At 40.6% G+C, this 12,538-nt stretch overlaps 1 protein-coding gene across 2 annotated transcripts in view; it reads left to right on the forward strand.

The window, feature by feature from the left end:
* VWDE (von Willebrand factor D and EGF domains) overlaps positions 1 to 12,538 on the forward strand; it is a 73,023-nt gene that overhangs the window by 22,913 nt on the left and 37,572 nt on the right. For both annotated transcript variants that reach the window (XM_048837198.2, XM_075125836.1), the window contains exons 4-10: positions 2,281 to 2,337; positions 3,722 to 3,981; positions 5,038 to 5,127; positions 7,047 to 7,191; positions 7,948 to 8,162; positions 8,518 to 8,591; positions 10,735 to 11,008. In XM_048837198.2, the coding sequence (XP_048693155.2) occupies positions 2,281 to 2,337; positions 3,722 to 3,981; positions 5,038 to 5,127; positions 7,047 to 7,191; positions 7,948 to 8,162; positions 8,518 to 8,591; positions 10,735 to 11,008 (1,115 nt within the window). The remainder of the gene's footprint in view (positions 1 to 2,280; positions 2,338 to 3,721; positions 3,982 to 5,037; positions 5,128 to 7,046; positions 7,192 to 7,947; positions 8,163 to 8,517; positions 8,592 to 10,734; positions 11,009 to 12,538) is intronic.

Genomic DNA, 12,538 nt, shown 5'->3' on the forward strand with positions numbered 1-12,538 from the left:
GTTGGGCCGCTGTGGTGTTTTCCCCACCACAGGGATGTTAAATATAATTATATTATGGTCACTATTACCAAGCGGTCCAGCTCTTGGACCTGATCCTGTGCTCCACTTAGGACTAAATCAAGAATTGCCTCTCGTTTTGTGCGTTCCAGGACTAGCTGCTCCAAGAAGCAGTCATTTAAGATATCAAGAAACTTTATCTCTGCATCCCTTCCTGAGGTGATATGTACCCAGTCAATATGGGGGTAGTTGAAATCCCCCATTATTATTGAGTTTTTTATTTTAATAGCCTCTCTAATCTCCCTGAGCATTTTGCAATCACTATCACTATTCTGGTCAGGTGGTCAGTAATATATCCTTAGTGCTATATTCTTATTATTGAAGCATGAAATTACTATCCATAAAGATTCTATTGTACTGTTGGGCTCATTTAAGATTTTTACTTCATTTCATTCTACACTTTCTTTCACATGTAGTGCCACACCCCCACCAGCACAACCTGTTCTGTCCTTCCAATATATTTTGTACCCTAGTATTACTGTGTCCCATTGATTATACTTATTCCATCAAGTTTCTGTGATGCGTACTATATCAATGTCCTCATTTAATACTAGGCACTCTAGTTCACCCATCTTATTATTTAGACTTCTAGCATTGGTATATAAGCACTTTAAAAACTTGTCACTTTTTAGCTGTTTCCCATTACATGATGTAATTGAATGAGACTTTTTTTCATTTGACTGTTTCTTATTAGAGCCTACATGTATTTTATCATCTTCTATACTCTCCTCCTTACTAGGACTTAGACAATCTCCATTGTCCCGTAAGGGATGTCTCTGTCCGAACTACATGCTCCTCCACACCTGTCGGCTTTCCTCCAGCCCTTAGTTTAAAAACTGCTCTTCGACCTTTTTAATTTTAAGTGCCAACAATCTGGTTCCATTTTGGTTTAGATGGAGCCCATCCTTCCTGTATAGGCTCCCCCTTTCCCAAAAGTTTCCCCAGTTCCTAATAAATCTAAACTTCTCCTCCCTACACCATCATCTCATCCACGCATTGAGACCCTGCAGTTCTGCCTGTCTAACTGGCCCTGTGCGTGGAACTGGAAGCATTTCAGAGAATGCTACCATGGAGGTCCTGGACTTCAAACTCTTGCCTAGCAGCCTAATTTTGTCCTCCAGGAGCTCTCTCCTATCCCTCACCCCTATGTCACTGATACCTATATTTACTATGACCACCGGCTCTTCCCCAGCACTGCACATAAGTCTATCTAGATGTCTCAAGAGATCCGCAACCTTCACACCAGGTAGGCAAGTCACCATGCGGTTCTCCTGGTCATCGCAAACCCAGCTATCTATGTTTCTAATGATCGAATCACCCATTACTAATACCTGCCTCTTCCTAATAACTGAAAGCATACAAGCAAAGTCCTTTTTACTTTTGTGCTTTTCTTGCTGCCTTGTCTGCTGTTTCCTCGTTAGCATTTAACAGCTGCAAAATGCCAGTTTTCAAAAAGCAATTGCCAGATGAGATGAGAAACAAATACAAACTTTGTATCATTGGATTATGGAATAGCATAATCTGCTCCCCATTCTTGCTAACTCATGAGTGTTTCAGTGTGGTTGGATCTCAGTCTTTCTCTTTTACCTTATGAGTGTCTAGCTGCTTTTTAAAATGTTTCCAAATGTCCAAGTATTTTCATGTTTAATCAAGGCACCACTGCTGTTGTGCTCATTAAGAGTCAGGAGAGATTTTCTTGCTGCATATTGCACAAATTGCATAATGGCAATTGCACAAATGCTATATCTCTTAGGCCACTGTAGGAGAGATCATTTTTCAAAATTAATTTACATGGAATTCAGCTAAGTCATAGGTCTGAATTAATCCATAAAGCATTTAGGCTCTTATTCAGAAAAGTATCCCTATTGAGGGCGTGCTTTAGCTCCTGGTTAATCACTAGCCAAAATCCAGGGGAACATGCTGAAAAACAGTCTCTGTATTAGCCAGTGTGGGAGGGCAGTGTCGGTGCTCCATGCCCTGCCCCTTGACACAACCTATTTATTTGATATATCCATCTTAGGGTTTTGTACGGACTCTCATCACTGTCCTATGTGATCCTGATAGTGAGGATTGATCTATTTGCAGATACCAGAGTTAGCCTTTAATTAGTGTTTTAATTATATTTATCATTACTTAACATGCAGCAATATTTTAAGAAAACTGGTATATAATTAATCTATTTATAGATATACTACTTAAGGAACTTCTTTATTGTTGTTTCAGAAGCAAAACCACAAAGATGTGAACCTGGGGAAGTGAAAACTCAAGGTGTCTGTAATAGTAAGTATTTTGTCTTGACTTTCAAGATTTTCTTTATACCCAGGACCTAATAATTTCAAGATTTTGTTATATTTTTTACATTTATTGTTGGTAAATGAAGTGTCTTGTCCTTTTGCCTAGAAGAAATTAAAACAGCATCGTTAGTAATCAGGTAAGAAACAGCTTGTATCTCAGGGTACGCCTGCACTGCAAAATAAAACAACTATGGAGGTGAGCCTCAGAGCCCGGGTCAACTGTCTTGGGCTCACAGAGCTCTCGCTACAGGTCTAAAAATAGCAGTGTAGGTGTTCCCACTTGGGTTGGAGCCCAGGGTCTGAGACATTCTGAAAGGAACTTTAAAATATTAAACTTATTTTTCAGGTTTAATAGTTTTATAATAAAAATTGAACTTTTAGTGCTTTTTCAGGCACTTATACCAAATACACATCTCAATGTCTATCCATGAAAGGAATACTGTCAACATATTTAGGGTTTTTCATTGCTTTGCGGAGGTGGAGGGGGTTCCAGTATAGATGTACCCTCAGTAAATATTTCTGTTTAGTCATAATCTATTATATTTATGTTTTTATTAATCTGGAGTTGCACATGTGCATCTGGCAATGTTTTCAGTGGAAATCCTTGGGGCCCTAAGATCTCTCCATATGATCTGTTGCAGGGCCTTAGATTGTAATTGCTGTGTAAAATGTGATTCACATTATGACTCCATACACAAGTACTAAATAAGTAATAATCATGGTTAATAATGTTGATTTACAAGTTACTTTGATTTGCAGATTCCTTTCGTACCTAAATGCTGGCTCTCAACAGCACCACTTTCTTGCAAACTCTGCTGCCTACAACTGTCCCACTACACTTAGACCATTCCTAGTTTTGTTTACAGGCTAAGTAGTTGTTCCTCTCAGCCAGTCGAATTGCTGTGCTTGTTACTTTTGGCTCTCTGGCAAGATTTTGTTGTTGCCTTTTATTTCACTCCATTTTACCTTCCTCCCCTCCCCTCTCTTGAAGAAGCTGTGGTAGTTTTGCTATCCAAATGTTCTTATAAAGAATATATCGAGTCTTCTTTAATTCTTTCACCCTTCCCTCCAGTCTATGAGTAATCAATATCTGAAAAAGGACTTTTCTTATTTTAATCACGAGCAAAAAGAATTTTTTTTTCTCATTGTGATTCTCACCAGATTTCTTTATTTCACTGACTTTGTAAAATGTAATTGCAAAAGAAGTCTATATATGGAAAGAGTAAACATTCTTACTTTTATAACTGATATTTAAAACTTTCTCAATGTGAGTTCAGTCAACATAAACTAATATTGATTCTCCTCAGAATGAAATTCACAAATTATGTTTTTGTTCTGTTTTTATTTGTACATTTTATGTTTTGTGGTAGGTAGACTGTCTCCTTCATCATCTCCATCCCCACCACCACCACCTCCTACTTCACTGGAAGTTGTGGCAGAGTTGGTTGAAGCCAGTGTTTACTTACGGTGTACTTTTGATGTTCCTCTTGCAAATAGTTCAGTGGGATTTATTGTAACTTGGTCCAGGCTGGCTTCTGAAGACTTCAAAGAAGAACTGAGACGAGAGACAACAGTTCAGGCATTCTCACTGTTAGAACTGGATGGCATAAACCTCAGACTCGGAGACAGGGTATGTTTAATAGAATCTTTTTGTATATTTGTAAATATATTATTGTCCTCAGTGGCCATTTTATCTACCAACCTATCATTTCATATATGCTCAGCAGATAGCAACAGTAAATATTAAAGGCAGGGTACCAACGTCTTTCTGTACAGATTTTCTTGGCAGCAGTCCTGTGCCTCCAGTTGTTGTTTATAATCAGTGATGCCAATCTGAGTGCAGAAACCTCATGGGTACATGAGTAGTGATTATGGCCATCATGGTCTTGGGGCTATCAATCTATGTACAGTGTGCATTGTGCCCCTGTTAGCTTGAACTTGCATCTTTGCTACCTTCTACTGTGAGTTTGTAAAATCCTGTAAATAAAGTGAGTTTGGGATGGATCGGTATGGAGGTAAGAGCCTATAATGTCTAGCTGCTGCAGCAAGTGGTGCTCGTGATTCAGCACGAGGCACTTCTCCTGAATTAGTAACAAACCACGGGTCTGATATGGTGGTCAGGCCAGTGTGTTGTTGGAGGATCTGTCTTTTTGGTTAGATGTAAAGTGAAACACTTGATGACTCATGAACATTATGGGCTTGGTCCTGCATCATTAAAACCAATTAAAGTTATGCTGTTACTTCAGTGGGAGCAGGATAAAGCCCGCAGAACCCCCAGTACTTTTTATAAGAACAGAGGGGTTAACAACAAGATGCTTTCTATCCATCAATGTTAAAATTAGGGTTAATGCTCTCTCCTCACCCCCCCCCATAGGTGCTGGAACTAGGGGTGCTGGGGGTGCTGCTGGCTTGAAGTAGTTTCCATCATACACAAGGTATACAATTTGGTTCAATGGCTTTCAGCATCCCCACGATATAAATTGTTCCAGCACCCCCCTCCAAAAAATAAAAGATGTAAAAACATTTCCCTACCATTTTACCTGGGCTGTTCGGTAGTGACTTTGCATTAGTAGCCAATCAGAAGGCCAGTTGCTTAGTAGTCATGGTAAATTACCAATCCTACATAGGCCACATGGCCATTTAAAAAACTGTTGTTCTGTTACTCCTGTTTTACCTTTGTTTGCAGATCTTCTGTAGCAGTTCTACTTTTTTCTTGGAAAAACCAGATATACAAAGCCCACCTGTTGAGAGCAGTGAATTTTTTGCTGGCATTAAGGTATTTTGGAAGGGAAACAATATTCTACTCTCTTGCAACAAAAGCTTTTCTAATTATTGTTGTTCATTACAGTTGTAGCAATATTGCAAATATTCTAAAAGATTATTTGCCTATTAAAAACTCTGGCATCAGTAGATGATGACAGAACTCAACTTCAAATGCTGTTATTTCTTTTGTGCTTTTTTATTCTAATCACACTTGCTAAAGATGCTAAATGAAGAGAAGGTGGGACCAAGTAAGCAACAAGAAAATGTATGACCCCGGACACTCCGAATGGATTGATAGTGAACTAATAAGGAACAAACTTCAACTGTGCGGAGCTCAAGTTCCATGGGAGGTGGGGGAGGCAAAGTTGCCTCCTAAGCTACTTTTATGCCTCTGCAGTCACTGATGCCAGCTAGAATGCCCCCCTAGGGACTGTTCCACTGGCTAGGAATCAAGGCCACAATTCTGCACAGACTTATATACATGCGTAACTTTATGCACTGTGAATGGGATTACTCACAGTGTATAAAGTTAAGCACATGCATAAATCTCGGCAGGATCAGGACCCATGTTCTACTAAGTTCTGCAGTATGCTTTGTGAAATGTGAACATATTTTCTTTTCCACACAATTTTTGCATGCACAATTGGATCCTGTATTGATAGCTCAATTTAAGCGTTCTTTGTAAATTAGCCCTAACCATATTCTCTTACGTGTACTATACAAGCAGAGGTGAAAGTAAGCCAGTACGGTCCGGTACGGCGTACCGGCAAGAGCCAGTATGTCGTGCCAGACCAGACCGGCTTCCCCTGGCTGGCGCTTTAAAGGGCCCCGGGCTCCCCAGAGCAGGAGGAGCCCCGGGCCTTTTAAAGCACGGCCAGAGCACTGCCGCCGCTACCCTGGGGCTCCAGCAGCGGGGCTCGGAGCTTTAAAGGGCCCTTTAAAGGGGGGCGTTTTAAAGGGCCCAGGGGCTCTGGCCGCTGTGGGGAGCCCTGGGCCCTTTAGAGCCCCTTCTCCCCGCCACCCCACCCCGAGCCCCACTGCCGGAGGCCCAGGGTAGCAGTGGCAGGGCTCCAGCCGCGCTTTAAAGGGCCTGGGGCTCCAACCGCTGTGGGGAGCCCCGGGCCCTTTAAAGCGCCCCCTGGGCTCTCCGCAGCAGCCGCAGCCCCTGGGCCCTTTTTTAAAGCGCCCCCTGAGCCTCACTGCTGGAGCCCCAGGGTAGCAGTGGCAGGGCTCCGGCGGTGATTTAAAGAGCCAGGGGCTCTGGCCGCTGTGGGGAGCCCCGGGCCCTTTAAAGCACCCTCCCGAAGCCCCAGGGCTCCCGCAGTGGCCGGAGCCCCCGGGCCCTTTAAAGCACCACCCGAGCCCCGCAGCTGGAGCCCTGGGGTAGCAGCGGCAGGGCTCTCGCGGTGATTTAAAGGACCCGGAGTTCCGCTGCAGAAGTGGTGGCCAGAGTCTGGGGCCCTTTAAATCACCCCGGGGCTCCCAGCTGCCTCTGCAGCTGGTAGCTCCAGGGGTGATTTAAAGGCCCCAGGGCTCCCAGCTGGAGCCCTAGGGCCTTTAAATCTTGATTCAAAGGGCGGGGGTATTTAAAGGCCCCGCCTCTTCCGGTTGAGGCCCCGCTCCCCCGCTCAGGACTCCGGAGTACTAGTAAGTCCTTTAAATTACTTTCACCCCTGTATACAAGGATCTATATTGCTAGTTTACAGAGACAGGTTCTAAGAGAAATATAATGTTTTTGTTTTCTTCAGTATTTTGCTTTCACTAGGAGACGACTTTATAGACAGCATATTTGTTTTGTACAGCTGTAAAAATTGTATTTTAACTTTTCAAAAGTTATACAGAAAATGCAATTTTGTGTTACTACTGTAGTTCACAGAGTAAGATAATCTCAAGTAAATATTTGCATTCTTAGTGTGCTTTTTTATATGCCAGCTGCATCCTGAGTCACTCAATATATCAGAAGATGGGAAAGAATACAGACTGACAATAGAAAGTAGAATTCCTATTTCTTGTCCCAAATTTAGCCAACTTGAAAATGACTGCAAAATCTCATTAAAATTAAATACTATTGATCAAGGTAAGTATTGTCCTAATTTTTATTATGTTTACCACTTTGAATATGTACTTCTAAACCTTCTCTTTAGATTTCAGATGTTTTTGGTGTGGTTGTAAATTATGGGATATGTTATATAGTATATATTAGCACAAAAAAGTCAAAGGTCAAATCTGCTGCCATTCAAGGTCTTGGGAAGCAAAAGCCTGATCCAACACCCACTGCAATTAATAGAAGGCTTTCAGTTGACTCCTACAGGCAGTCCATCAGCCCCCCTGCCATTAACTTCAATGGGAACAGGACTGGACCCTGCGTTTGCACATTGCTAATTTTATCACATCAGCCAGTGCAAGCAAAGGAAATTCAGAATGAAAGATTCTCCCCATGACTCATTGCATTGCTCTTGCTTATTATAGCACTTAGTCCTGCAGTCTTTACTCTTAGCCATTATTATACTTTTTCTGCAGTTGAGCAGAACTCCTGTTGACTTCCATGAAAGTTTTGCTTGGGGAAAGACTGTAGGACTGGACCTGTGGTTTTGTGTATATGGTTATAGATGTAGAATCCAAGACCAATAACTTATCTGTGAATGGAGATCCAGGTAGCTTTAGCATTACCAAAATATCAGGAAAGTAGAAGGCCTTACTGTTTCATTGTTTACTTACACAGTACCAGCAAAATCTTTATTGGTTTCTCAAGCAAACACTAAAGGGACAAAATACCTTCTGATTTGATTTTTCCTCTAAATAAGTCACTAATGATTGGTTTTCATTAAAACAGATAAAGAGCAGCTAGGTTTAAACTTGGCTCTTTCTTCCTGTGATGTGGATCTTCTTCAGAAACCCTGCATTAATGGAACCTGTAGCCAGGTTATTGTTCATTTCACTGCTGTGACAGATTTTGCTCAGGATGGAGACAGAGTTACCAAGATTATGGTGGAACCTATATTAAGTGACAATTTCCTGTGGAACCGCTACATCCCAGAAGGCATACAGGTTGAAAACCATCACATTAAAATCTTTTAAAAAAGAAAGGGCCAGCACCTCCACTGGCTTCAGTCAGGCTGTGTTGAATCACACTGTAATTTCTAATGGAGAAGTTTTCCATTTTCATTTGAATGGAACTATTTGTCTTTTGAATTAAAAAATATTAATATTTTAAAGCTAACTTGACCACTGAGAATAGTAAAAAATAAAATTTGGAAAGAGATTTGAAAATGGATTGATTATAAAGCAAACTGGTGTTTTAAGATCAGTAACTAATATGTGATATTAGTATTAGTACATAGATTATGTAATTTATTGCCTGACTTGATAACAGTTACTTACTGTGAATCTCTTTGTTTTGAAGATTACAGTAAAGGATCTTCCCTCTGCCTACTGCTACTCATTTACTGACCCACATATAATTACATTTGATGGCAGGTAATCATTGGATTGCTACTTTTAATTATAAATGATTTCATGAACTTATATTAGCAACACTGTTAAATTGCTTATTGTACATTTCCCCCGTCTCCTCCACACATTCATCCCCAAAACAATAGGGATAAACATGTTTCAGTTTGTACGGACTTCATAGTAATGCTTCTATTATTTGTATTTCTAAAGGCAAGATGCTTTTCTTTGCTGCATGGCAATAGAGTGAGGCAAATTGTATTGTTCCTGTGAAGTGTGGCTGGGGAGCATGCCAGCGGAGGAATGGTGGCTACCTGTAGGCGCTCTTGCTCACTCTCTATATATGTGTACGATAAAACACACACATTTCAGGAGGATTGGCTGAATGGGAGGGGTTGAGACAGTGAACAGCCACTCCATCAGCACAGTCTCCTAGCAACTACCTATAATTTACTTAGCAAAGTGGTGTATGGGTTAATGCTATTTGAGCCAGTCATATGCCTAGCTGCCTTTCACACATCACCACAAAGCCTTTTCACACAGGGACAGAGCAGCTTCCGTGCCCTCAATGAGTGCAAGTTCTGTTGTACTTTTCCCACTTCTATGGCATTTCTAATGCATGGGGAGGGTCAAGGCAGAAGAGAATCCATGCAGGACAAACTATGCACTGCCTGAGCACCACAGGAAAAATGTTCCCATTGGTTCTTGTCAGGGTAACAGGGCTGACTGGAAGGGAACATGTGGTCCCCAAACAAGGATGCTCATCCACACATAGTATAGAGCCACAGGGTGAACCCCATTTAGGATGGGAGAAATGCATCTTCTCTTACCAGGATTGGGTCAGCTACTGGATGGCCCTACAGTGTATATTGGGGCTAGAGATTCCTTCCCTGAGTCCAACTGTGTTGCAGCATAGTCTCACATGAGCAAAAATTTTATTAGCATGTTCTTCACAGAGGGCCTTATGTTACGAGCAGTAAAAAACAAACAAAACAATGAGCTTGATTCTGTCATTCCTACTTCAGTGAGAGTTAGCTTCACAGGACACTTCTCTTCAGTGGGCAATTTAACCATGGAGATACTGCAGGATTGGGCTTGTTTGTGATTTATAATGGTATTCTCTTGCTGAAAGCATGCTGCCAAAAAGAGAGAGGCTGATGATTTGGAATAAACAATGCAACCTCTTTATTTACAAGCTGTAAACAAGAAGTACACAGCAATTGTCTTTAGTGAATCACTAGCTAATGCCTTGCAAACCCAGTAGGATGGCCATCCCAACCACATATGCACTATGTCTACTAGGTCACTGTGCATATAGCAAAAATTAAACACTATTTATGTTGTAGTTAAATTTCAGACACTATATATGTCCTGACATACTGTTAGCTTCCAAACAATCTTCCATTTGTTTAATTTAATACCGGTAAATTGAATGCTTATCCTTGTAGGAACAGAAAATTCCCTCCTGAGAAAAAAGCCACGACTTGTGTTTAAGCTAAACCATTTTTTGTGTCTCCAAGAATATGCACATTGCTGTTCTGTTGCTGTTGAGTTTGAACTGACCCTTACCCAAGTCTGTGATCCTCTAAACCATTTTTGTACGTGGTATTTACACACTTCAGTAACACTCCCCACCTGACAGTTTAGGCTCCTCCTGTTTAAATCATTTAACCCTTTAGAGACACGTAATGGCCTCTCTCATATCAAAAGGTTGAAAGTGCTTCTCTTGACACTGCCAATCTTTGATGTAAAACCCTCTTGTCCTCCTGGCTATCTTTCCATACATACATTCACTCCCCACTTCTACACCACCTGCCCATCCTTCCACCCTCCCAGATGTTGTTCTGCACCTCCCACTGCAGCTCCAGTGAAGTCTACTTTTAATATACTCTGATCTCTCTTATTTTAAATTTTTGATTTACAGCTCTCTCCATGTAACAAGTCATTATGCTGATTTCTAGAACAAAAAAAGGTTTTTTAAATTTATTTTTAACTTTAATGTTTGGTTTACTTAGAGCATGGAGATCACTTTGTAAGGAAAACAGTAGACAGTGCAAATAAAATATTAGAAATTTGTATCTTAGAGGCAAAGTTTTTGACAAAGCATGTTGCAGCTTTTTATTATACTTGAAGATGAAGATGATGTCACATGCTTTTCTTTTGCTCCCAGGTTGTACGATAATTTTAAAACTGGAACATTTGTGCTCTATAAGAGTACATCTCGGGATTTTGAAGTTCATGTGCGCCAGTGGGACTGTGGCAGCCTTCACTTCCCAGCATCATGTAACTGTGGCTTTGTTGCCAAAGAAGGAAGTGATATAATTGCATTTGACATGTGCAGCGGTCAACTACATGAGTCACAGCCACATTTATCTGTAAAGAGTAGAGACATAATGGGAAGCAATATCAGGATCACTGAATCCTATCTAGGAAGAAAAGTCACGGTAAATATTATTTGCTGTGGTGTTATTCATTTTGGAAGGTATTTCTGCCAATTCATACTGCCAAAGCCTGTGTTATCTTCTATAGTGAAACAGTACAATAAAGCCTATCTTACAACTCTAATCCCATTGAATCAAAAGGATAAAATATCCTTCCAGAACACATGGATGAGTCCCACCGCTGCTCTTGAAAATTACATACACATGTCAAGAGGAGATTATCCTTTGAAGCCTGAATTACAAAGAAAATGTTTAGGCCTCAGTGCTTTATAATTTTAGATATTCCAGCTGCATGACAATTTTAGTAAATTAAGAACCAAGAGCAACATTTTAAATGTGGGTGGCAAAATCCGCATTTAGACACTGAAATAAAAGTGGCCAGATTTTCATTTATCTCGTATACTTCATCTGAAGAGCCCAAATATGAATCAATTAATCAATACACCTCTATAAGGTAGAAAAGTATCATTATCCCCATTCTAGGGAAACTGAGACATAGAGAGGTTAACCAGTTTGACCAAATTTACTCAGTGAGTCAACGGCAGAATTGGGAGTGAAAACCAGGAGTTGTAAAGTCCCATCTCCTTGCTTCAGCTACTAATCCCGTGCCAGTCATCTCTTGTACTATTAATTACCATGCAAGAGTAACACTTTTTGCTATTCTATGTATGTACAAGCATCCTTATTTTTCCTTTTGCCTAGACCTAACTGTTTCTGATTACAGAAGAAATAAACCAGTTTAATGAAGAATGATTATGTTCTTTACCTGCTTGCTGCAATTTAATTATCAACTTTTTTTCTAATAAAGCATTTTCCACATTAAACTGACAGAAATATTGCTTAGCATTGAAGAAAAATAATTATGGGTAAAGCATTGTCACTTTATCTACTGAAAGACTGTCCCTATTCAAATCCAGTATCTGGAAGTTGAAGCTAGACCAGTTCAGACTGGAAATAAGACAAAACTTTTGAACAGTGTGGATAATTAACCCTGGGAGAAATTTACCAAGGCTTGTGGTGGATTGTCCATCACTGGCAATTTTTAAATCAGGATTGGATGCTTTTTAAATGATATGCTCTAGTTCAAACAGGAATTAATTCAGGGAAGTCCTATGGCCTGTGTTATGCAGGAAGTCAGAATAGATGATCACCATGGTCCCTTCTGGCCATATTAATCTATGAAAATATCTTATTACATCTATCCAGAAGATTTTGCTCTTAAAACACATAATTCCTTTTCAAATAGATTGCAGGGATGTTTGAACTAAAATAATAAAACTCTGAGATTCTCTTGAGTTATTCTGGAGCATTTAGGTCCAGCTTCTCATGTGTAGAAGGTGACTTTGCACCATACTACCATCAGATTCTGGTCTTAAAGCCAGCACAGCCAGCTAGAAGGTTGAGCGTGACCCCAGTGTTAGGTGATCCTCTGGTGGCACCTGTATGTCCCCTCTCCCTGGTGCCAGCATACATGGAGTGACTTGATCTTCTCTATGCTTAGCTGATCTCTGGCTCCTTGTGTTTTTGGAGCAG

The sequence above is a fragment of the Caretta caretta genome, chromosome 2 (genome assembly GCF_965140235.1).
Source record: "Caretta caretta isolate rCarCar2 chromosome 2, rCarCar1.hap1, whole genome shotgun sequence".
Classification (NCBI taxonomy): domain Eukaryota; kingdom Metazoa; phylum Chordata; order Testudines; family Cheloniidae; genus Caretta; species Caretta caretta.